The 24,816-nt window shown below is 35.7% G+C and overlaps 1 protein-coding gene across 5 annotated transcripts in view; it reads right to left on the bottom strand.

Moving 5' to 3' along the window:
• Positions 1-24,816, bottom strand: part of NUMB (numb homolog (Drosophila)) — a 116,993-nt gene that overhangs the window by 40,678 nt on the left and 51,499 nt on the right. For 3 of the 5 annotated variants that reach the window (XM_006884701.1, XM_006884703.1, XM_006884705.1), the window contains 2 exons: positions 17,467-17,541; positions 10,038-10,070 (listed from right to left, as the gene is read on the bottom strand). In XM_006884701.1, the coding sequence (XP_006884763.1) occupies positions 10,038-10,070; positions 17,467-17,541 (108 nt within the window). The remainder of the gene's footprint in view (positions 1-10,037; positions 10,071-17,466; positions 17,542-24,816) is intronic. The other 2 variants (XM_006884702.1, XM_006884704.1) reach the window with 1 other exon arrangement.

Here is a 24,816-nt window from a genome sequence, read left to right as displayed (position 1 = left end):
AATGAAATATGCGAGGAGCTCGAGTCGGAAAATCAAAAGGGCCAAACTCACTCAGCATTTGTTAAGCTCAAGGAACTGAAGAACAAATTCAAACCTAGAGTTGCATGATCAAGGATGCTTTAAGCAGAATATTAAATGATCCAGGAAGTATTAAAAGAAGATGGAAGGAATATACTGAGTCATTGTATCACAAGGAATTGGCAGATACAGAAGAATTTAATGAAATAACATATGAGCAAGAGCCTATGGAGATGAAGAAGTTCAAGCTGCTTTGAAGGAAATACCAAAAAATAAGGCCCCAGGAATAGACGGTATACCAACTGAAGTACTTCAGCTAACAGATGCTGCCTTGGATGTGCTCACCAAGTTGTGCCAAGAAATCTGGAGATACTATACTAGTCAATGGAAATTCAGCAGTGAACAACATCCAGGAGTGAACAAAATAGATGAAAACTGCTGTCCTCAGAGGCTTTAAGTATTAACCTCAAAAACTTAAAAAACACAAATATTTTTTCAGACCGCAATGCCATAAAACTAGAAATTATCCACAAGAGGATAAAGCTTATAAAATCACCAAGACAGAAACTAAATAACACCCTGCTAAGGCACAATTTGGTTATAGAAAGAATAATGAATAAAAGTTCCTTGAAACAAGTGATAATGAAAATACAATGTACCAGAGGCTTTACATTTTAGTACAGATAAATAGGTAATATATATGACAAATAGTGAGAGGTTCTATAACAGAAATAGTCAAGGAATGGATTAGAGTGCAAGGGTATATGGAGGGGTGCTGTTCAGAATTCAAAACAGTGCATTAGGGAAGGCTTCATTAAGAAAGAAATTTTGGAAGAACTAAGAGAAATGAGTGAGTCATGCAGTTATATGGATTAAGTGTTTCAGATTATTGTTGTCATGTGCTGTTGAGTCGCTTGTGACTCATAGTGACCCTAAGTAAAACAGCTCTGAACCCTGCTCTAACCTGTGCCAACCTTATTGTCTCTGACTCAACTACCCTCATTACCCTCACTGAATCAATCCGCCTTATTTAGGGTCTTCCTCTTTTGCGCTGTCCCTCCATTCTTCCAAGCATAATATCTCTCTTCAAGGACTAGTCCCTCCTATGTCAGACAAAACTTCAGAATCCTTGGCTCCAAGGAGCAGCCTGGTTTCACCCTCTCTAGGAACAACCTGTTTTCCTAGCAGTCCATGGTATATTCAACACTCTTCTCCAGAACCACAGCTGAAAGGCATCAATTCTCTATCATTTCTAGTCATTGTTCAGCTTTCTGACGCACAAGTGACTGTGAAGACTATGGCCTGAATGAGGCAGGCACACCTTAGTCTCTAGACATTGTTGTTCTTCAGTACTCTGAAGAGATCCCTGACAGCAGACTTTTCCAATGCAATCCTGAGAGTGATGACTGTGGAGCCAAGCAAACTGAAGCTTTAACAATCTCAATCTCTTCTCCATCTATCATGGTGCTGTCAGTTGGCCCAGTGGTGATAATCTTCATTTTCTTGATGTTAAGCTTCAATCCAATTACAGTCTTTGAGAGGAGGGGAATTAAATTAGGACATTACCATTATGTTTCAGGTTGAGAGGTGATACTGTGTAGCAGCATCACTGTTGTAGTGGGGTTATAAGAATTTATTACATTTTTAAAATATTTTTAAAATATGTTTTTAATTTATTTATTTAATGTGTGTACCGTCAAATTGGATCTGACTGGTACAGGAGTTCCTCCTTCTTCAGCAGAGCATCTGGTGGATTTGAACTGTGCACCTCTGGGATTGCAGTGCAGTTTCCTGCCACTAGTCCACCAGAGCTCGCCAAGAATTTATTACATTCTTAAAGCCTATTGCAAATAGGCAATGTTGGAGTGGAATAGTTGCAGGATATAAAGAGAACGAGAGGAGTCAAAGTCAAATCCAGGATTTTTGTCAAAGTACAGGGACAGTCACTCGTTGTCACCAAATCAGAGTCAACTCATACCTAACCCTCCAATGTGATTCTGAGGCTGTAAATTGCACTGTCCTGTCCCCTATTTTGTTCACTACTGAACTGCTGATAGAGTCTCTCTGAGCTGATGGCAGACTAGAATTGGCACAGACATCAGGTTGGCAGTGTACTGTCTACAAACTATGCCACCAGAGCTCCCTGCAGGACCAGATGGAAATGGTCTGTACTGAGAAAGACAGATAAGGAAAAAGCAGTTTAGGCAAGAGAAGAAATTGGTTTGAGATATCCTGGAGTGTGAGATATCCAGGGATCAAAAGTGAATGTGTTTAATGGCGATGACCATAATGCCTAATACTACTTGTTATGTTGTATTTGGAACCGACTCATCCAGCGGGTTTTCAGAGGCAGTAAATCACATGGAAGGAGACTGCCTATCCTTCTCCCATAGAGCAGCCGGCAGATTTAAAACGAGTGCCTTTAGGGTTGGAATGCAGCTTCTTACCACTAGGCAACCAGAACTCCATAGTACTATGATGGAGTATTATCGAGTCACAACTGACTCATAGCTGACTGTCCAGTGGTTTTCAGAGGCAGTAATCACACAGCAGGAGAGTGCCTATTCTTCTCCCGAATACTACTATAGGACACACTTTTTTTATACTTCATTTAATCCTCACTAAAATCCTATGAGATGGGTATTATTGTTACTGTTTTTTTTCATGTAGTAAACACAAGTATAGAATGTTAAGAAACTTTTTCAAGAGAGTTAGTAAATGGCTGAACCAAATTAAATGCAAGCCACTGGCTTCAGAGTCTATGTGTCCTGACCTCTGTGCTATTGCCTCTAAGATGGAAATATAACTATGCACTTCAGAAGACACATCTGAGAAGTTTCAAAATCAGCAGCAGCATATAAACAACTTTGAAAGTCACTATACTGGATGAGAGTATTCAACAGTGTAGACAAAAAGCAGTTCATAGATTAAGAAATAACAAATAATCAGTGTTTTAAAGAGCAATAAGGGCTTGGCTATGTTGAATACTGCTGATACATTGTGTAATGGAAAGTCTAACAAAAGAGCAATACAAAAGAAGTCTTGACAAGACAGCTTAGGTGAAGGGATGGAGGCAAGAGCCTAACTGCATAGGTTTGAAAGAAAAAAGTAGGGCAGGAACTGGAGATACCAAGAATAAACTTTTAAAAAACCCCAACAGTTTGTTTTTATGCTAGTGAATGGCCAACCCCAAAACTGACTGTGGAGGAGAAAGTGGGTAGCAATGCTGGAATAAGAAAGAGCTAGAATAATATTGTGGAGAGGTTGACCTCAGCTTGGAGCACAGTTCATCCCCTGAATAGGAGAGAAGACAAAGTACTGGGGCACATATGCAAGAGGTAAGCAGCTGTGGTACTTGGCACACGTGAAAATATTCTTCTGATTGATTCTATTTTCTCAGTGAAGTAGAAAGCAAGGTCATCAACTGAAAGAGAACAGAATAAGAAAAACTGGAAGCATATGGAAAAAGGAGGCATAAAATAGATATCTAAAAATGTGAGCGTGAATGGGCTGAAAAATATACCCTGACTGGCTCATCCTTGTATCTGAATAGCTTAGCACAGCTTCCAGTTTGCTCTAGACACTAATTTGGTAGTGAATGAATTAAAAAAAAAAGGAATTCAATTTGACAGGTTTGATATATGATGCCAATTAAAGAAAAAGGAAAAAAATAACAAACCCAATCTCGAATTGTGTGAGTAGGACATAATTTTAATTCTTGTAGCAGCAAGTCCACTACCACTAAAATCATGCTTTTTTGTGTAATTTGTCAGCCACATATGGAATAAAAACCCATTTATTTCTGAATGTCTAAAGCAATGCTGACCAGATCATTGGAATAGTTTTCTAGGGCAGGTTTGTGAGTTACTGGGTTTTCAGGAAGAAGCCCTGGTGGCAAGTAGTTAAATACCTAGGTACTAACTCACTAAAATATTAACAGTTTCAACTCATCAGCTGTTCCATAGGAGAGGAATTAAGTAGTCTCCTCCTATAAAGTCTTGGAAACTCTATGGGGCAGTTGTACTCCATCCTATATTATTTTCCGGAGTTGGAATTAATGTGGTGGTAATGGCTATTATTTGGGATTTTATGAAAGCAAGTAATATGAAAAGATAACTGAAGGAATTTGGGGTAGGTTTTTTGTTAAAAATCTAAAAACATTGGGGTGGTGGGAGGGGTGCAGGGGGATTGTGTACCAGGGAGGGAGTCTTTCTTTTACTTTTGAAAGAGAGGAGCGAACTGGGGGGGCTGGGGGGGAGAGGGCTGGGTGGGTAGAGAAGTGCAGCAATGAATGAATGGAAATCCAAATTCCCTGTAAATGTTCATTAAAATTATTTAAAAAAAAGAAAGGATTTCTTAAATTATATACTCCATATCTTGAATTTCTAAATAATACATTATATTTGAACTGTGAATAACTTTATATATATTTTATTAAACACATTACTAACTACTTATATATAATAAATATGTTCAATATTTCATTTCTTCTTAAAAAATCTAAAAACAGTCAATGAACATTTGCCACATGATATGATGAAATCAAGAATGAAAGCTTTTGATTACTCTCAGAACTGTATTCCACCCTCCTAACCCAGAAATTTGGCATGTTTCAAAAGGGAAAAAAATAAACCAAATCTTGAAAGACATATTGAATACAATCCAGGAGAGGGTAAAATTTATACAAGAAAGAATATGAAAATTTTAAAAGAAAGAGGAAGAGACAGAGATAGTCCTTAATTTTAAATAAAGGATTCTATAATGAAAATAAGCACAAGTTAGGATTTGTCAACAGAGGAGAAAATTTGGGAAATTTGATATAGAAATGTGGGTATATAGATTTAAGAGTAGAATTACAAATAATATGAACTGTTGTAACTCCTGAGAATTAGGTGTAACAATACAGCCATATGTTACTACTTTTAAACCATATATTTTCTAAAAACAATGATTTCTAATGGTGCCATTTAAGTTAAACAACTATAAAAACATACAAATATGAGGGGGAAAAAAATTCCTAGTATATTAACAAGATCTCCAAAAACAGATAATAAAATACTCCGGGTTCTTTTTAACCGTTAGAAATGGTTAAATCAAAGCCTAGAGATCAACGTAACATACTAAGTCAGTGAAGTCACATATTCAAATGCTGATGGGGTTAAAGGCAGGTAACAAAATAAGGGAAGCAGACTAAGTACAAGGGACAACAGAAGCAGAGAAGGTGCTGAATAGGCAACCAAAAACAACTGCTATTCCGTTCAAGCTGCTGTTGCACACAGAAAATGCATTTACTTCGTTTTCTAATTCATAAAAGACAGATCTCCAGGGTTTTATGAAAGTTATCAACTTAAAACACTGAAAAGAAAATATGCAACAATGAATGAATAAAAATTAAACCAACACTGGTAACAAATGTGCAAACCCTATAAATCCTATACAGGCCAAACAATGCATGTGCGGGCAGCTATCAAGCCTTTGAATGGTCTAATATTCTATTAGACACTTCTCCATTCACTGAAACAAAGGGATACCTGAAGACAGCAGAGGTCAACACTTGTGGATGAGAAACAGCCACATGGAGTAGGTGAAACTTTGCACCAAGTTTCAGAAAATTTTAGGTTCAGGGTAGGTGCGGCCATTTACATCTGGGTGACCTCTTTGAGCTTCAGCTTATTCATCTGTAAAATGAAGTTTCATGAACTATCCTGTCTAATCCATTGAGCTATTATGAGTAATCAATTAGAAAGTAGGACAAAGCACATCATTAACTATAAAGCTCCAAATAAGTAATGCATTTTAAAAGAGATGGAATAATGTAGCCTAAGAACATTTTATACCTTTGTTTAGTCAGTCACCTCACAAAGCAGGAATGTGCTCAAAGAGTTCCTCAAATACACTAAAATTATAAAATCCTTTAGAATGTTAAGTGCTATGTAATTACTTGGTAATAAAGTGTTTGCTTAGCATGAACAAAATTTATTAAAGAAGCTGCATATAGTAATCTCTAAAATGTTGAATCTGTTTTTGACTCTCCTGAAATAGTGAGCACTTTACTGCATCTAGTCTTGAAATTCAGCCAGTAAGGAGGCTCTAGTGGCACAGTGCCTAGTGTGTTTTTCCAACCAAAAGACTCTGGGAGTTTGAATACATCTCTGGAAAAAAGGCAAACCATTTCTTCCCATTAAGATTTACAGACTTAAGAAAAAAAAAGATTTACAGCCTTGAAAACCCAAAGGAGACTCACTCAGTCTAAGTCAGAACTGACTTCAGGGCAGTGAACAAGTTTGGAAAAAATTACTCTAGGTCATATTAAATTTTTCTCCTTCTATTTTAGTATGTTTTTACACAGAGGAAGGAAACACTGCATGGTTCAAAACTGGGAAGGGTGTGCACCAAGGATGTGTCCTATCTCCATATCTTTTCAATCTATATGTGGAACAAATTATCCAGGAGGCTAGACTCTATGAGAAGTGTGGCATCAGAATTGGAGATAGACTCAACAACAATCTGCGTTATGCAGATAACATAACCCTGCTTGCTGAAACCGAGGATGACCTTAAGCACTTGCTGCAGAAGGTCAAAGATTGTGGCCTTCAATATGGATTGAAGCTCAACATCAAGAAAAGAAAGATTCTCATCACTGGGCCAATTGGCAGCCTCATGCTAGATGGTGAAGAGATTGAGATTGTTGACAGCTTCCATTTGCTTGGCTCTACTATCAACACTCTTGGTACCAGGAGCCAGGAAATTAAAAGACGTATTGTGATGGGGAAAGTCAGCCGTCAAAGACCTCTCCAAAGTACTGAAGAGCATGGATGTCAGTCTGGAGACTAAGGTGTGCCTGATACAGGCCAAGGTCTTTGTAATTACTTGCTATGCATCAGAGAGCTGGACAATGACTAGAGATGATAGAAGGAGAATTGACGCCTTTGAGCTTTGGTGCTGGAGAAGAGTAATGAATATCCATGGACTGCTAGGAGAACAAACAAGTTCATGCTGGAGTGGGTGAAGCCAGGCTGTTCCTTGGAGGCAAGGATTCTGAAGCTTTGTCTGACATATTTTGAACATGTTGCAAGGTGGGATCAGTCCTTGGAGAGGGACGTCATGCTTGGGAGGATGGAGGGCAGTGGAGAAGAGGAAGACCTTCCATGAGATGGACTGATTAGGTCACTGGGGTAATGGGTATAGGTGTGTCGAAGACAGTAAGATTGGAAAGGGATAGAACAAGGTTTAGGGATGTTGTACATAGGGTCACTATGAGCCACAGGCGACTCGACAGCACCTAACACCACCACCACAACATGTATTAATATAAGCTGTTATACATCCAGGTTTATCTACTCCCTACTGCTAAAGCTTCTGAAGTACTGGTTCCTATCAACTGGTGATATACAAGCAACAAAAAAGCAATAGAGAGGGCAGAACCAGTAAGCAGTTTAGGGAAATGAGGCTGCTGTTCTTGGCATGTTTCATATTCAGAAGTACGGCTAATAATTCCTCAATCTACTTATTTTTAAGCAAAAATGTTGTGGAAATACTTTTTTAATAACTATTGTTCTCTATCCTGGACCAATACACTATACATGATATCAAGCCAAAGTTAGGTTACCAAAATTATGAGCAACTGTGCTGGGTAAAAATTCCCTATCCTATACTATTTTAAGAGAGTCTTTATTTTTCATTTTCATCAAACCACAATTGATCCAGAAACTCAACAAATCAAACCTTTTCCACTTGCCTATTTCTTGAACATTAATGTAGAAGTGAATTGAATTATAGGAACATGAAAGATTTTTAATGCTCTATTTAAAGTTTTCCTTAAAAATCACATTTCTGGGAAGATTGTCTCTTCACCCTCACCCCTACATTTCAAACACTGTAAAATAATTACATTTTAAAAAATCATATACTCCTAAAAATGCATAAAAGTTGCTTTTCCAGGAAAAGGATTTTTCCAAAGATGTAAGAAAAGAATTCTCACAGTCAAGTTGGTTCATAGGTGCCATTATGGGATCACATAACATCTTTTATGGAAACCTTGAGGGAATCAAGCTCAAAAGTATGATTTAATTATCTAAAAAAAAATACTACTTTGAACCAGTGATGAACCTTTAGATCTTTAACTAATCAAGTAAACTGACTAGAAAATAAAGGTAAAATTACTATCTTTTAAAAGAATGTGAGAAAGTGAGCATCCACCAGATGCTCCGCTGGAGAAGGAGGAGCAATCTTCTCCTGTACCAGTCAGATACGATTTGATGGTACGCAATTATAACAACAGAAAAAGAAAACTGAGAAAGGCAAAAGTTTTAAGGTAGCTGCTTATTTATTTGGGCTTTATTACATTAAAGCACTAATCTTTTAAACATCACTTCTAAATGGAATGATTATACAGAATAGTGATTAAGAGTATGAACTGTGTAATCAGAATACCTAGGTTCAAATCCCAACTTCTTAACCTTTATTACACCCATGAATTCGAGTAGGTAATTTAATCACTATCAGCCTCAATGTCATCATTGTAAAACAATGAGAATAATAATAATTTCAAGATTATGGTAAGGATTAACTGAGGTGATTCATAATTTTCTTTCTCACAGCATATAAACTAAAACTGTTTAACAAAGGTACACATAACAAAATCTGGTCACTTAGATAATTTAAATCATATAGACATTTCAGTGGTATAATACGATTTTGAGAAATTCCATTTGAGAAGGAGTAAATAGTCCACAGTATGTTTCCTTAACAATTATAACAAATTTAACAATGATAGTATCACAACATAATGTTCTAAGTGTCCTTAAAATTAATTCTTAGTGATAAGGAGCCCCAAGTTCTACAGATGTGCTGATTTGACTCTGACTCAAAGTGCCTGTGAAAAATTTTATTTTCACATGTGTTGTTAAATCATGTGAATTTTTATTTCAGACTGACAACTACTTGAACTAAACTATCCTTCAAAAATTTCTAACATTATTATAAAAGTGACCTAACCAAGAAGAAAAATATGTTTAAAAAAAAGCTACAGCTAAAGTGAGAAAAAAACCTGAAATTATATTTATTCTTTAAAATTAGTTTCTGAATATTCACATAATCTTTTCGTTATTTATACTGTACTTCATGACAGTTTGTGTGTATTTTTTTAAAAAATATTGTCAATGTAAATAACTGTGTAGCTCTTAGTCAGCATTAAATAATTATACCAGTATTGGGACACAAAATATTAGAAACGTATTCACATTTTGGTGGATAGACACCCTACAAAATTCTCAATTCTAAGGAGATCCAAACATTAAACAATCATCACTTGAAAACTATCCACAAACAATATTTTACAAAAGACAAATGTTCTGTAGATGACTAATTAAAGAGCTTTTGTTGGATTAGTAACCCAGATTAAAAACGATAGCTCTTAATTTATGTACTTGCATTTAGTGCACCTGAACGTTAATGCAGATTTTTTTTTTTTTTAAAGTTATTGCACTGGAATAAAAAAAAGTTACTGCATTGGAAGTTTAGCATACATCTCATTTCCATTTCTGTGTCAAAATTAGACACTAAATAAAATTCACTTAAACAAAATTCACATTCATTTTAATATTAATGGCTTTTTAAAAAAAAATATTAATGGCTTTTTAAGACCAAATGAAAATTGTTTTAACATCCTGTCTTGAGGAGATAATTCTGCTAACCTACCTGACTCATTTACGAACTTTCCCAGGCATCATCAACCAGCTTTAGAAATCAAGATACACAGCTAGAATGAATGAAAATCTAACTTCTTTGTAAACTTTTGTTAAAATCACAATTAAAATAAAATTTTATTTATAAAAACACATACAGATAATATCAGAGATGACAACTTTTCAGTTAACTTATATGTATATATAGTTAAATCAGTTCCTATATCATAAAGAAACCAAAACTGTACTTCTTAGTTTTTATTTTAATATATCACTGCTATACTAGGGGTGTAACTCCTTATAAAGCAAGCACAAATGTGGCATCAAACTTACTTTTCCAAAGAAGCCTTTGAAGAACTTCCTTTCCTGGAGGAACAGGGGGACAAGTCGAGCACTATTATTGTATAGGCTAAATGTCCCAGGGTTTTTCACACCAATAAGCACAGACAGAAGTTGGGAGAGTAGCAAGGTGGAAGAAAGGGAGGGAGTGAGAATTTTAAAGAATTATCCATACCAGGAGTGACAGAGGAAAAAGGAAGGGTGTAAGACAATGCTGGGAAACACACTGTCTGGCCTAAGAATCTATGGAAAGGGTGAGGAGATAGCAGAATTTGTGTCCATGCAGAACAACTAGTTAGTTTAGTATTCTTTATTTACTTTTAAAAACAGAGATTATTCAAATTTGGCAGCAGAGGGGGGGGGGAAATTATAACATTCTAGTTTGGTGAGGTTTATATTTTAAATATCACAATTTTGAGTAATAGTAAGTAGTTAAATGGAAATTTACAAATCAGTAGCTAATTGTTAAGAGTCATCAACTAAAAGCACAGTCCAAATTCAGACTGACTAAACAGTCACACTGGGAAATAAAATTAACATGTAACTTGTAATTATGAATATTCTTACTGAATCTAAGATATCACTTTTAGACTCCTCCATTCTACTTAAGGGATGCTAGATTACTGCTTCCATTTACATGTGTCAGTCAATCTGTATATGTATGTTTGCATATTTAAAAAATGCAAATTTTCCCTGCTATTCAAAAGTAGAGATTCTTGTAAATTTTCATTAAAATTAATTTTAAAAAAGGAAACATAGATTACATACATATTTTAATTTGTGGAAATAATAAAATTTTCATTAAAGTGAAAATTTAAAAACGTAGAGATTCTTTCTTAATGGAACCTTTTATAAAAGCAGATACAGTATGAAGCCAAGGAGTAATTACCATTCATCCATTCACTTAGGGGAAAATTTTGAGCACCCTCAAACCCAAAATTATCCAACAAAATCATGCCAAACAATAAAGTGTAAAATAAAACGAACAGAGTGTTACACACAGTTCAAACCTCTGGCACTTGATGCTGAGTGTGTTCCTGGAAGGAGCTTGGCAATGCCACTCCTGTTGCTCAGGGTGTGAACTGCCTCTTTAAGGGCTCACTTCTAAACACACACTGAAAGGGGGCTTTGCTTTTTGTAAATGTGAAAATCCTTTTTGGAGTTCTTTCAGTTAATGAAAACAAGTAGTAACATCTTTCATAAAAGTGAAGCAATATAAAGCAAACTTTTGAAAAGCAAGAGACACCTCTAGCAGATTTATTCCATAGCATACACGAGGAAATAACAGATTTGTTCTATTTTAGACACAAAGAATCTATAAAGTACAGAGGATTAATGTTTACAAGAGATAGAAGAAAACACCTATCAAAAATAACGTTTGTAAGCCTCAATGAAAATTTAAGAGAGTTCTGCTCTCTTTTTAAAGGTAGCTGTTTTAAAACAAACTTGCAGTGACATTTGTAAGAATATAACTTACATACACTGTGAATAAGCGGAACATAGCTACCTGTGGTCCTAGTACCAATTTTTCAGCATATTAAAATAGGAAAATTTGCCATTATTTAAAATGTAAAAGAGTTAATACAAAATGAATGGGTTTTAACTCACCAAAGACAGCTTAACTTTCTAATTCCTGGCTGTTTTTTTGTTTTTGTTTTTTAAAATTATAATAACCAGTTTTTAAGGTTGAGTAAATCACTTAAGACATATAAAAATATGATCTTGCAGACAATTTCTAAACCATCCAATCTTCTAAAAAATTGGCAAGTTTGCCTTCCCTCTAAATTCTGACAATCACAAGCAACTTCAAATATATTAACAGAATAATTTTAAATTAATCTGGAAAAATAATAATATGATCTGGAACAGTTATTATAACATAACTAAGATGATTTCTACTGCCAAATTTGGTGACCTAGTTTTGTTAGACTGTTAAGTAACAATCAGCTTTCAAGACTGCAGCCAAAATGGAGAGATTCACCATTCCTGAGGGGTGGGGAGGTGAATGCAAGAAATCAATTAATATTTAATTTAGCTCTGTGAAAAGCTCTTGTTACAAATCGAGTTTGCCCTCTTTTTATTTTACTAAAGATCCCATATGTTAATGAAAAGGTTTACGTGCAAAATGCATAAAAAGGCAGTTATTAGATTAGCAAATAATATTAATGTTCTTTCAAAAAACAACTAAGTTATGATTCTTTTACCTGCTAAAACAAGAACATATATTAAAACAAATATATCAAATAGTAAATAATAATAAGACAAACCACATTAGAAACTGATAGTATAATAAAACTAGTCTAGCACAGAGCAAGGGAAACATTTAGAAGACAATGAGAAGCTCTTTTTAAAACAAGAGGCATCTTAGACAAGAGTCAAGCAAGATAACCGAAGGCCTGAAACACCTTTCACAAAATTGATTTTAAAAGGACATTAGCTCTCACCCTGCAATTAACTATGCCATAAAGGCACTCAAAGTAGGCAATGGACATTTCTGTTATTCTATACTAACAAAGTCCCAAAGCAGCTAATTATTTAAACAATCAAACTCAGTAAGTTGAAAATAACTATGCATAGAATGCAAATAAAAATTTTTATAAACATTTGAACATGTTCTGAAGTGCTTCTTTTTCTCTACTTGATTAAATGCATTTGCTATTTTTTTTTTAAATTTTTTAAAAAATTTATTATTTTTGTTTGTCTGTACCATCAAATCAGATCTGACTGGTACAGGAGGAAACTGTCCCTCCTTCTTCAGCAGAGCATCTGGTGGATTCAAACTGGCGCCTCTGGGATTGCAGTGCAGCTTCTTGCCACTGGACCACCAATGCTCCCTTGTATTTGCTATTTCTTTTCCTGGCCCTGGGCAGGGATTTCCCCCCTCCTAATATTTTATTATTTTATTTTTAAATGAACATTGACAATACATTAAGTTCCCCCTTTAAGAATATTTATACAACTTGTTTCATGGCATTGGTTACCATTTCTATCATCTGTCAACATTCCTGTATTTTCCATTCTGTCTGTACTGTTTCCACTATTGTGGATTCCTTTCCCCTCTTTGTCTTTTACCTATGGTTCTGGGTGACTGGTGATCATTTAGTCTCATATAATTGTTGATGGAATACATTACCCAAGGGCAGTACTGTTTATTTTGTAAACTAATCTATTACTTTGCTGAAGCGTGATCTGCAGAGACAGCTTCAAATTCCATGTTCGAAATTATTTTAAGGAGATAGTTTCCAGGGATTCCCCAGGCCCTTTCAGTTCAGTAGGCATGACTCTTTTAAGTTAAGGAATTTTATTTTACATTTTTCTTTCATTTTATCTGGGACTTTCTATTGTATCCCTGGGCAGACTGGTCTGCATTGGAAGCTGGTGAAGTAACAATTTTTTTATTTTATTTTATTATTTTTTTGTTTGTGTATGTCAAACTCAATCTGACTGGTACAGGAGGAGATTGCCCCTCCTTCTCCAGCAGAGCATCTGCTGGATTCAAACCGCACACCTCTGGGATTGCAGTGCAGCTTCTTGCCACTAGGCCACCAGAGCTCCCTAATGAAGTAACGATTTTTAAAAGACTGGATATATTCCAACAGGTGTTACACTGCTAACCCAAAGGTGGTGCTTCTTTGGTGGTTCAAATCCAACAGCCCGTACATGGAGTAAAGATGAGCACCCTCCTCCTGTGCAGTTTACCTACAGGATGGTCAGCTACGAGTCAATTCTGACTCCAGGGTAATGTCTTTGGACTCTTTTTTGTTTAGAGTATCTTTTCACATTAGAATGACAAATTATATTCAAGTATGCAATAATGTGCAACTGGAGTTAGAGTAAGGTACTTCTCCTTGAAGGTTGTTGTTGATTGTCATCAAGTCATGCATGACTCATAACAACTCTATCATTTTTCCAAGTTCATAGAGTTTCCAGAGGCAAATGGTTTAGGAAGTGGATGCTACTCCCGCTTCCAAACCTGTCTTAAAACTGGGAGCTCCACCAAACACTGTCCACTACTTGGGCATTTGAGACCCCAATAGGACAAGGTTCAGCATTACAGCAAACCCAGATTACCTCGGCACAGCAAACTGAAAGAAGAGTGCTATACGACTTAGAAAAATGGTCCTCCAAAATATAGTAACAAGGGTTTAAAATATAATCCCTCAGGCCCAACTTTTAAATACAAGAGTCACAGTTAAAAGACAAAAACAAAAACCCAATCCTTAATGATTGCAAATTATTGAATTTCTCAATTTCATACAAAGTGGAAAGGCACTAGAATATTAAATTTTTGGTTCAAAAGTAATTAAAATGATAGCTTTCAAATTTTTTCCTTGCTATTTAACTGGTATATCTAAACTAAAGAATTCCTTAAATTTTTTATTTTTATTTTTTTAATTCCTTACATTTTTAAACCTTAGCGTTCAAACTAGTTTCCAATGGCATCTTTTATGCTTGATCAGCCCCTGAACCTATGCTTCTATTTATTTCAAAATTTATGACCCTAACAAACAAACAAACCAAAAACCTCAGAGACACAGAATTTGGCATGGTTTGAGCATCTGACATAGCAGGCTGTATGGCCTCAGATATCTCTCGTTTTATTGCAGACACAGGTTTTAGTCCAAATTATTACTCAAAATACTTGGTCTTAAATATAAAGATTAGACCTTACACACAGCTACTCAGACACTAGGTAAAGCATTAACAATAGGATCTTTTAAAAAGGTAATGGATGTTTGTTGTAAGAATATTTGGCCAGAGGGAAAAAAAAGGATTACAAATCTCTGTATAGTGAAACTATGAAAGGAAGGCAAAATTCACGAGTTTTCATAAACTAAAATGATCTAAGATGAACAAACATCCTAAAGACTAGCAGCTTTTTGCAAGCTTCCCAGGATAACATTAGAAAGTGTGTAATAAAAGGGTGTAAAGAGCCTGGAATTGAGCCCTCTTATTCAACAACTTAATGTCATGGTAAAAAAAAAATAGGTGTAACATTTATTCCAAGTATCCTGGATAGTGTCTGCCCGTTCCATATGCAAAAACGAAGATAATTTTTTGAACAAGAACTCTAGAAACAATTTCCCCTCAATGGTAAGAGCTCAAGTATGTTCAGAAAAGCTATCAACATACATAAAGCATCCTTTTAAACACAAAACAACCATTTCTGGCATTATATGAGTTTTTAAATTTATGAAGATTTATGCACTTTTATGTTCATTTGTACCATTATATAGTGAACATATATTACTATTGTGCATTATATGTTGGACTACTAACCCAAAGGTTAGTGGTTCAAATCTTCCAATCACTCAGTGGTAAAAAGACTTACAGTTTTGGAAATAAGGTAGCCCTTAGAGTAGACTCAAAGGCAAGGGGTAGAATCCTATAAAGATCTGTATCTGTTTAAAAGCAGGCAAAAATTTAAAACAAGACAAGTAAGAGAAATAGTTGCTGTATTAAAACAACTAAATATCATCATATCTACTTGCAAAACTTGAATCAGCACTAGTTTGGGATGGGGTTTTTTTTTATTTTCCAAAGTGTGAATATTTAGCAATACTGAGTTTAAAGACTCTAGAAAGGCTAATTCACACTGCTATTTTAATAGTATGTCATGAGATTTTAAGAAACAGTACCTTTATAACAACTAATATACTTCTACCAAGGATTTTGTATAGCAACTTACTTTCTCATACTATTTGTCACAATCTAATTATCAGTAAAAAAAAAATCTGATTTAACTTTTTCCCTCAAGTTTCCAATGATTTGTTCAATAATTTGTGCTTCCTATTGTTGCTGATATTTAACTTGTTATATATCAAGTCATTGTATGTACAGAGTTCTCTTCAATGATTTGCCTGCTGTTTTTAGTCACTAATATTATAATGTAAAATAATCTATTATGAGAAGTAGAACAAGTCACTGCATTACTCTTAATGAATTTTAGATAAAATAATCTTGTTTATCTTCTACATAAACTTAGAAATACAAATTAAATCTTGTGTTCAAGAAAATAATTCTAAAATAATTTTAAACCAGTTACCAAAAATTGAAAATTAAAATATCTGAGGCTGTGTGCAACTGTGTATTAAATTCAGGAGGGAATAGCAAGTCCATAAGTTATACTTTCCTGTACCATAATATACTGGATATTAGCCCTCTTAATGATGAATCGAAGACCACAGATAATAGGGCTTCAATCATTTAAGAATTTATAACCAGTATGTGTATACATTTGTATGTAGTGTTACTGTAGCTGTTTTTTAGTTCTCAGTGTAATATTACAATTAGTTCTTTTTCTCTTCCTTTACTTACAATAACAGATTAATGTATTTGTTCTAAATCAATTTCATTTGGATTTGGTTGCTTTCTTAATTTTCTATCAAAATATTATAGCTAAGAGAGCATATAGAATGCACTGAGAAGCAAAAAAAAAAATTTATAAGCAATTTGAGAGGGGGAAGCAGTCATTAGTAGCCAATCTTATAGCAGCCCATCATACCAGCAAACACAAAGCAACAAGTATTTAATATTGTTTGGGGCAAGGGCATGCATACATAATGCTAAAAGCTTTCATAACGAAGAAGGGGAAAAGCCATATATTGGAGAGAAGGAAGGTAGTGCAAAAAGTCTATCAGAATCTATGGGACATTCTTTAAACATACCTAAAATATTATAGGTATAACACTATAATCTGAACCTTTCTGAACAATGAATTCTTTTTTGTAAAAATTAAAATAAACAGGCATATGCCAGAAATGTATTATATGAATAGTAAGTAACATACATATTATTTTTCCAAGAAAAGGCCTCTCTATTTCAATTACTCTGGAGAGTGTGTGCAAAAGGCAGCAGGGATAAGTTTTTTATATTAGGACAGTGAAGAAACTTAGGGTGAAAATTTGTATATGGAAAATTAAGAGTCCAGATCAGAGACTCCTCATAATTTAAAATCTCATCAGCTATTAACAAAGATTTCTATCCTCTATTTTGTCCTAGGAAGTCATTTCCATGGCAGATTTTAAAATAGTAATTTATAATGCAGTTATCATTATTAGGTTAAGATACCGAGACTATTTTATTTTGGTTTTATAATATTCTTCTCTTTGATTTCATACCACTTCACAGTGATTCTCAATAAAAGTAAGTACCCTTTAGATAATGTCTGATCTATATTGAAGAAGTTGTTTTTTGTCATTTATATCCTTGGATGAACCATATAAGATTCTCTTTACTAGAAAGTCCACATTTTTGCCTTTGGAAAAAAATTGTGGCTACTGAATATTAAATAAACAAATAAAATATATTTTGTTTCAGGTCTAAGTTTGCACAGCAAATTAGATAAGTCATTATCACTGAACAAAATCTTTAAAGAAAAATACTAACAAGCATATCAACACTGGTATTATCAAATACATACAGCTTTCAATCTTTTTACAGCATCTTCACAGATGTGCATTCCTCTTGATTCATCAACTTCTACATGGCCTAGGTACTGTGGAAAGAAAAAAGAATTTAAAGCTACTGCTATGTTTACTGAACAGCTAGTTATTACCTAGTTGTTGTTGTTATGTACCATCAAGTTGGCTCTGATCCATTTCTGACCCTCCAGCAGGTTTTCAGAGGCAGTAAATCGTACAGGACAAGATTGCCCATCTCTCTCCCACAAAGCCGCTGGTGTATATGAACTGTATACCTTTAGGTTGGAAGCATAGTTCCTTACCATTAGGCGACCAGAGCTCCCTACTACCTAGTACGCATTAAAACAAATCAAATTAGACCCACTATCCTCAAATCTAATTCAATTTATAAGTAACTCTGTAAGACAAATTCAAGTGGTTCCTCAGAGTTTCCAAGGCTATAACTTTAGAAAAAGCAGGCTGCTACATCTTGGTCTCTGGCTGTCAAACCCTTGTTTAATAGCTGAATGCTCTGATAACTGTACCACCTGACTTCTTCATGCTAGGTATTAATTAAACAAGTCCCCAAAGTCCTTGAGTTGGTTCTGACTCATACAACACAGAGTCATTGTAGGAGCATTAATAAAGATAGATATTACTTCTTCACTGTCTTCCAAGACAGGTTTGTTCATTCTTCTGGCAGTCCATGGTATATTCAATATTGTTCACAAATATTGTAATTTATATGAATTCATCTCCAGAATTCTTTATTCATTGTATACGAAGTGATGAAAAGAATCATGGCTTGAGCCAGATGCACCTTAGTGTTCTTTGGCATTTTAAAGCATGTTTGTTGGTTTTGTAGCACTTTAAAGAGGTTCTTGGCAGATCTGCCCAACACTATGCTTTGACTGAAAATCAGCAGGTTCCCAGGTTAAGACAGACTAGGAAGTTCTGAAATAACAGGCTTCTGAAAACCCTATGAATAATAGAGGAATACAGGCATTAGAGGTAGAGCCATGATTCGAAGTCACTCAAAATAAGACGAAATAGCTGTAGGCATCCATTAAATAAGTAGAACATGGAAAGTATGAAGTATGAAAATAGGAAAACAGAAAGTTGTCAAAAAGGAAAAAAAATACATGAAGATCAACATTCTAGGTATTAGTGAATGAGGATGAGTTGGCATTGGCCACTTTCAATCAGTCATATGATTTACTATGCTGGGAATGAAAAACTGTGGAAAAATGGGGTGGCGTTATTAATAAAAAAGATAATTTCAAGATCTATCCTAAAGTATATTCAATACTCTTCTCCAACACCACAGCTCAAAGGCATCACTTCTCCTTCTATCCTCCTTAGTCACTGTGCAGCTCTCTGACACATAGCAAGTAACTGCAAAGACCATGGCCTGTATCAGGCACACCTTAGTCTCCAGTGACACTGCTCTTCAGTACTTTGGAAAGGTCCCTAACAGCAGACTTTCCCATCGCAAAACGTCTTTTAATTTCTTGGCTACTGGTGCCAAGAGTGTTGACTGTGGAGCCAAGCAAACTAAAGCTGTGAATAATCTCAATCTCTTCACCATCCATCCTGATGCTGCCAAGTGGCTCAGTCATGAGAATCTTGGTATTGAGCCTCAATCCATATTGGAGGCTGCAGTCCTTGACCTTCTGCAGCAAGTGCTTCAGGTCCTCCTCACAGGTTGTTGATGAATCTTTCTCCATTTCTGATGCCATAATGGACTGCTAAGAAAATAATGGGTTCATCCTGGAGAAGGTTAAACCAGGCTGCTCCTTAGAGGCCTGGATTCTGAAGCTTCGTCTGACATCCTTTGGACATATTGCAAGGAGGCACCAGTCCTTGGAGGGACAGCGCAGGAGGGGAAGAACCTCTATGAGGTGGATTGACTCAGTGACTGGGGTAATGGGGGTAGGTGTGTTTGAGACAGTGAGATTGGCACAGGATAAAGCAGGGTTTAGGGCTGTTGTACATAGGGTCGCTATGAGTTGCAGGCGACTTGACAACACATAACAACAACAACATCCTAAAGTACAATGTTGTGAGTGCTAGGATATTATCCATATGCATAAAAGGAAGACCTGTGAATACAATTATTATTCAAATATATACACCAACAACTCAAGTCAGAGAGACGAAAACTAACAGTTATCTACCAATTTTTGTAGTTTGAAATTAACCAAAAATGCAATCAAGATGTATTAATTACTGGTGGAAGAAAATTACTGGTGCCTGGAATGCAAAAGTTGGAAACAATGAAGAAGATGAATGGTAGTTGGAAGATCTTGGTGACAGAAATAATGCTGGAGATAAAAGGAATTTTGTATGTTCAATGACTTATCACAAATTCCTTTTTTCAAAAAACACGAAAGGAAACTTTACACATGGACCTGACATGATAGACTTCAGAGAAGTTAGACTGACATCTCTGGAATGAATTGCTGGAGCAGCTCATTATCAGCCATCAAAATCCAGCTAACTGTGGAATAGATGATCAATTACTCATGTGTAAGTTCAAATTAAAGTGGAAGAAAATTGTAACAAGTCCACAAGAATCCAAAATGATCTTGAGTTTATCTTACCTGAATTAAAAAATCAACTAAAGAACAGCTTTGAGGCAATGAACACTAATGACTGAAGACCAGAGGAGCAGTGGGATGATATCATCCAAGAAAAGAGCAAAAGGTCATTACAAACACAGAGAAGGAAGAAAACGTCAAAAGGGACGTCGGAAGAAATGATAACTGTACTAGAGCATTGAGATGCACCCCCCCCAAAATGGAACAATGCCAAAATAAAAGAACTGAACAGAAAAATTCAAAGGGCAGTTCGAGAAGACAAAGCAAAGTATTACAAAGGAATGTAAAGAGAGATGAAGTAAAAATATTACAAAGGAATGTGAAGAGAGGTGAAGTTGGAAAATAAAAAGAACTTGCTCAGCATTTCTGAAGTTGAAAGAATTGAACAAATTCAAGCTGTGCGTATCAAGCTAGGAGTAAAATCTTAAGAGAGCCAGAAAGGATCAAAAGAAGACGGAATACACAGAGTCACAGAAAAAATTCAGGAAGAAATTTCATAAGAAGAGCCAATGGACAAGAACAATAATTTCCCCAATTTCAGGGTAGACTTAAAAACCAACAGCCCCATGAACGAACAAACTCCTGAAGCCATCCTCTTAAAACAATGTTTAAACCTAAAACGAAAAATATCCTGCTAAGTCTTTTTAGAAACTAAGCAATATGGGTGTTTCGAATAGCAAAAGGTGACGGAATAGAAGGAAAATAAAACCCACCACCCAAGAGAGGGTGGGGCGTCTGGGGACAAGTTACAGCGACCCACATGCTTCCTGCTTTTCTTTCCACACAAAGAGGACAACATACATGTTAATTTTTCATCTAAATCAACCACGACTTATTCTGTAATTTCAAGAAACCGCACAACACTGTTGCCATCAAGTCAAATCCAACTAACTTATCGGGATCCTGCTGGACAGAGTAGAGCCAGCTGCCCCTCGGGGTGCCCAGAGTGTCACCTCTCCAGAAGCGGGCTGCCCCTTCTTTCTCCCACAGAGCAGCAGGTGGGCCAAATGGCTGACCTTTTGGTTAGAAGCTTTGACCACTCTTCCACCAGAGCAAAGAAGTTTTGTTTTTGAAACAACCAAATATCAATGCTTTTCAAAGCGGGGGACGTGCCAGAGAAAACAGCAGGGAGTTTGAGTCCAGCGGAGCAGCCCTGACGTGGCGTCCACGCTGCCTCACAGCATCTACAGGACAGAGCGGGAAGCCCTGCATGGCTTCCAAGGCTGGAATCTTTCCTGGAGGAGACTGCATCATCTTCCTCCCACAAAGGAAGCAACTAGAGAGCTTGAACCACCAACCTTACAGAAGCAGTCAGTACTAAACCCACTGCTCCACCAAGGCTCGGAAATCAAGTGCACAACTGTGTGAATCCGTCCTCCAGCCCTGGAACGAAAGGCTGGATCAATCAAAGTGACTCAAAAGTCAAACGCACACCTTATTCCCAAGAGACTGTCAAAGGCATGGAGGTCTAACACATTACAGAGATTGACCCAGGAAGGGAAAATTACAGTGAAATCCTGGAAATGTACACAACTCAACAACAAAACCCTTCAAGGATCTGTGACCAAAAGTGTAAACATGAAGATTAATCAGCATATTATACTATTTTTTAAACACAGAAATACTATAAAAAAGGAAAATTTAATATATAAGTTTTCATACTTAATAAAAAAATATCTGTATAAGTCAGTGTAAAAAAACCACAAAAAAACCAAGCAATAATACAATTTAATTAGTTAAAAATAACTACCAAGCTGCTGTCCCTGCTCCCCTAATATAGACTTCGACTTTTAAGAATCTGTACATAACTTAAAATTTTGTGAGGAAAATAAGAATAGCCAATAAAAGCTTTGATGTTAAAAAATAAAAAAAAAAGAAGAAGAAGAGCCAATGGTAATGAAGGGAAACGTTCATGCTGCACTAAAGATACTGGCTAAAAGTAAGACCTCAGGAAGCAATGGGATATAGACATGTTTCAAATAACAGTGCAGCCCTGGACATGCTCACTACTCTATGCCAGAAAATTCAGAGGAGAGCTGCTTGGCTGATCAATGAGACAAGGTCATATTTGTTCCCATTCCCAAGAAAGGTGATCCAACAGAATGTGGAAATTATTAAATAATATCATTAACATTACATGTAAGCAAAATATTGCTAAAGATTATTCAACAATGACTAGAACTACATTGACAAGAGAACTTCTAGAAGTTCAAGTTAGGTTTAAAAAATAACATGGTCTCAGAAAGATCACTGCTGATGTCAGGTGGTTTCTGGCTGAACGCAAAGAATTCCAGAAGAATGCCTATCTATGTTTTATCAATTATACAATGGCATTTGACTATGTAAATCATAACAAATTTTGAGAATGGGAATCCCAGAACAATTAGCTGTATTCATGCTAAATCTAGATGTAGACCAAGAAGCTGTTGTCTACACAGAGCAAGGGAACACTACATGTTTTAAAATCAGGAGAGGTACACATCTGGGTTGTATCCTTTTTCCGTATCTATTCAATCTGTATGCTGAGCAAATCATCAGAGAAGACGGACTTTATAAAAAAGAATGTAGGATCAGAATCAGAGGAAGATTAATCAACAACCTGTATTATGCAGATGACACAATCCTGTTTGCTAAAAATGAGGACTTGAAGATCAAAGACTGCAGCCTTTAATATGGACTCAACAGCACATAACAACAACAAGGATGGTAGCAATTCTGAGCATGTTACCCAGGAGGGCCAGTCACGGGTAAAACGTCTGTGAAAAAAACACGAAGATTCTTTTTTTTTTTTAATTTTTATTAATTTTAATGAAAGTTTATAGAGACTAAGGACTTCCATTCATTCACTGTTGTACTTTTCTCCCTGCCCTGCCCATCCCTCCCCCCCAGTTTGCTCTTCTCTTTGAAAAGTAAAACAAAAATTCCTTCATTGGTATACAATCCCCCCACCCCGCCCCGAGTACACTCTTAATAAGATAGTTTGAAGCAGTGACTGCAACAGACTTAAAACATAGAAGAGATTGTAAGGATGGTGCAGGACTGAATACATTTGTCCTGATGTGCAAAGGGTGTCTAGGAGTCAGAGCTGTCATGATGGCACCATAATAAAGAACCATTTGTGGATTCTTGAGTTAAGCCCCATTATAGCATATAACATACTTCTGCCATCATCATGTTCTGTCAAGTTGGAAGTGCCTTACAAGCAGACCTCCAGTGAGATTTCAGAGGTTGTGAATTCCTACACAGGAGAGACTGCTCATCTTTCTCCACTTAGCAACTGATGGATTCAAACTGTCTGCTTTTGGATTGGCAAGGCAACTCCTTACCCACTAGCCTCCCAGAACTTTTAATATGTGCCCCATTACTATTTATAAAACATAATATTTTATTTAACAGCAAACAAAAGTCTACAGAACAAATTAGATTACTTTAAAGCAATTTTTATAGAAGCTGTTTTGTGGAACAATTTTTCTATAAAATCGGTTACAATTTTTAGGAGCGAACAATTCTCATTATTTCCATTCTTTTTGGTCTGTTTTCTTTATCTACTTCTCTCTCTCCTTGCCTTCTCACTTTTACTCCAGTATTTACTTGGTAAATACTGATGGTTCTGTCTCATACAGTTTGTTCATTGTTAAAGGAAGCATATTACTCATCAATGATACCGTTGTTTTATGAGGTAATCTACTATTTGGTTGAAAAGTGACCTGCAGATACAGTTTCAATTCCATACTTGAAGCTTACTTAGGGAAAGATCTCAGGAGTTCCTTTAGTCTCAACCGAATCAGTAGGTCTGGCTTTTTTAAAAAAAGAGAAATTCAAGTTTTGTTTCACATTTTTATTTTATTCCACTCGTGGCCTTCCACTGTGTCCCTGGTCAAAACAGCTGGTATGAACAGCCAAGCCATCATCCAGGTCATCTGGACTCAGTTTGGAAAGGGTGTGGTTCATATGGTTTATTAGTCTCATGTATTAATTTCTTCTTTGAACCTTTCTCCTTCACTGTCTTTTGTCCATAAAAGTGGAGGCCGACAGTTGAATCTTACATGGCTCCTTGAAAGCTTTGAAAATCCCAGATGCCACTCACCCAACGAGGATGAAGAACATTATCATTGTGAATTCTGTGAACATTTTAGTCTCTTGAGACTATGGTCCCATGTCGTTTATTACTATTTTTTCCCCACATTTATTTATAGGTGGGGCTGTTTTGTGGGTGCTAGTGTTAGATTAATTTATTTGGATTAAGAGATTTGGTAATTATTAATTATTTTCTATATTCTCTAACATAAATAGGATAGGAAATTTCCTTAAGAATTAAAAAATAATTGACTTGTAAAGCCATCTATATGCCTGCTTTTGTAAAGCTCATTTTTTAAAAAAACATAGCTCTCCATTTCTTTCATGGTTAGTGACTTATTCAACTGTGTTTTCTATTTCAGTTAATATTAATATATATTTTCCTAAAAAGTCAGTTAATTGAAATTTTAAGTATAATTGTTTATTATTCACATAACATTTTCTTTGAGTTACAGTTTCTTATCCCTAATATAATTTTTCTTTCTTTTTTAAGACAACTTCCAAGTCACTTACTCTCTCTGTTTCCATTTTATTAGGAGTAAAAACGCAGGAGGAGGGCTTTATAACCTCTGAGCTGTATTCAGGAGCTAAAGAACACAAGTTTCAAAGTGTTTCCAAGAATGGCTAATAATGTGTGTGTGTGTGTGTGTGTGAGAGAGAGAGAGAGAGAGAGGGAGGGAGGGAGGGAGGGAG

This window comes from Elephantulus edwardii, unplaced genomic scaffold (assembly GCF_000299155.1).
Source record: "Elephantulus edwardii isolate Elephantulus edwardi_28Jun2011 unplaced genomic scaffold, EleEdw1.0 scaffold00037, whole genome shotgun sequence".
NCBI classification, from domain to species: Eukaryota; Metazoa; Chordata; class Mammalia; order Macroscelidea; family Macroscelididae; genus Elephantulus; species Elephantulus edwardii.
The sequence above is the reverse complement of the archived record's forward strand: the minus strand, read 5'-3'. Positions and strand labels throughout refer to the sequence as shown.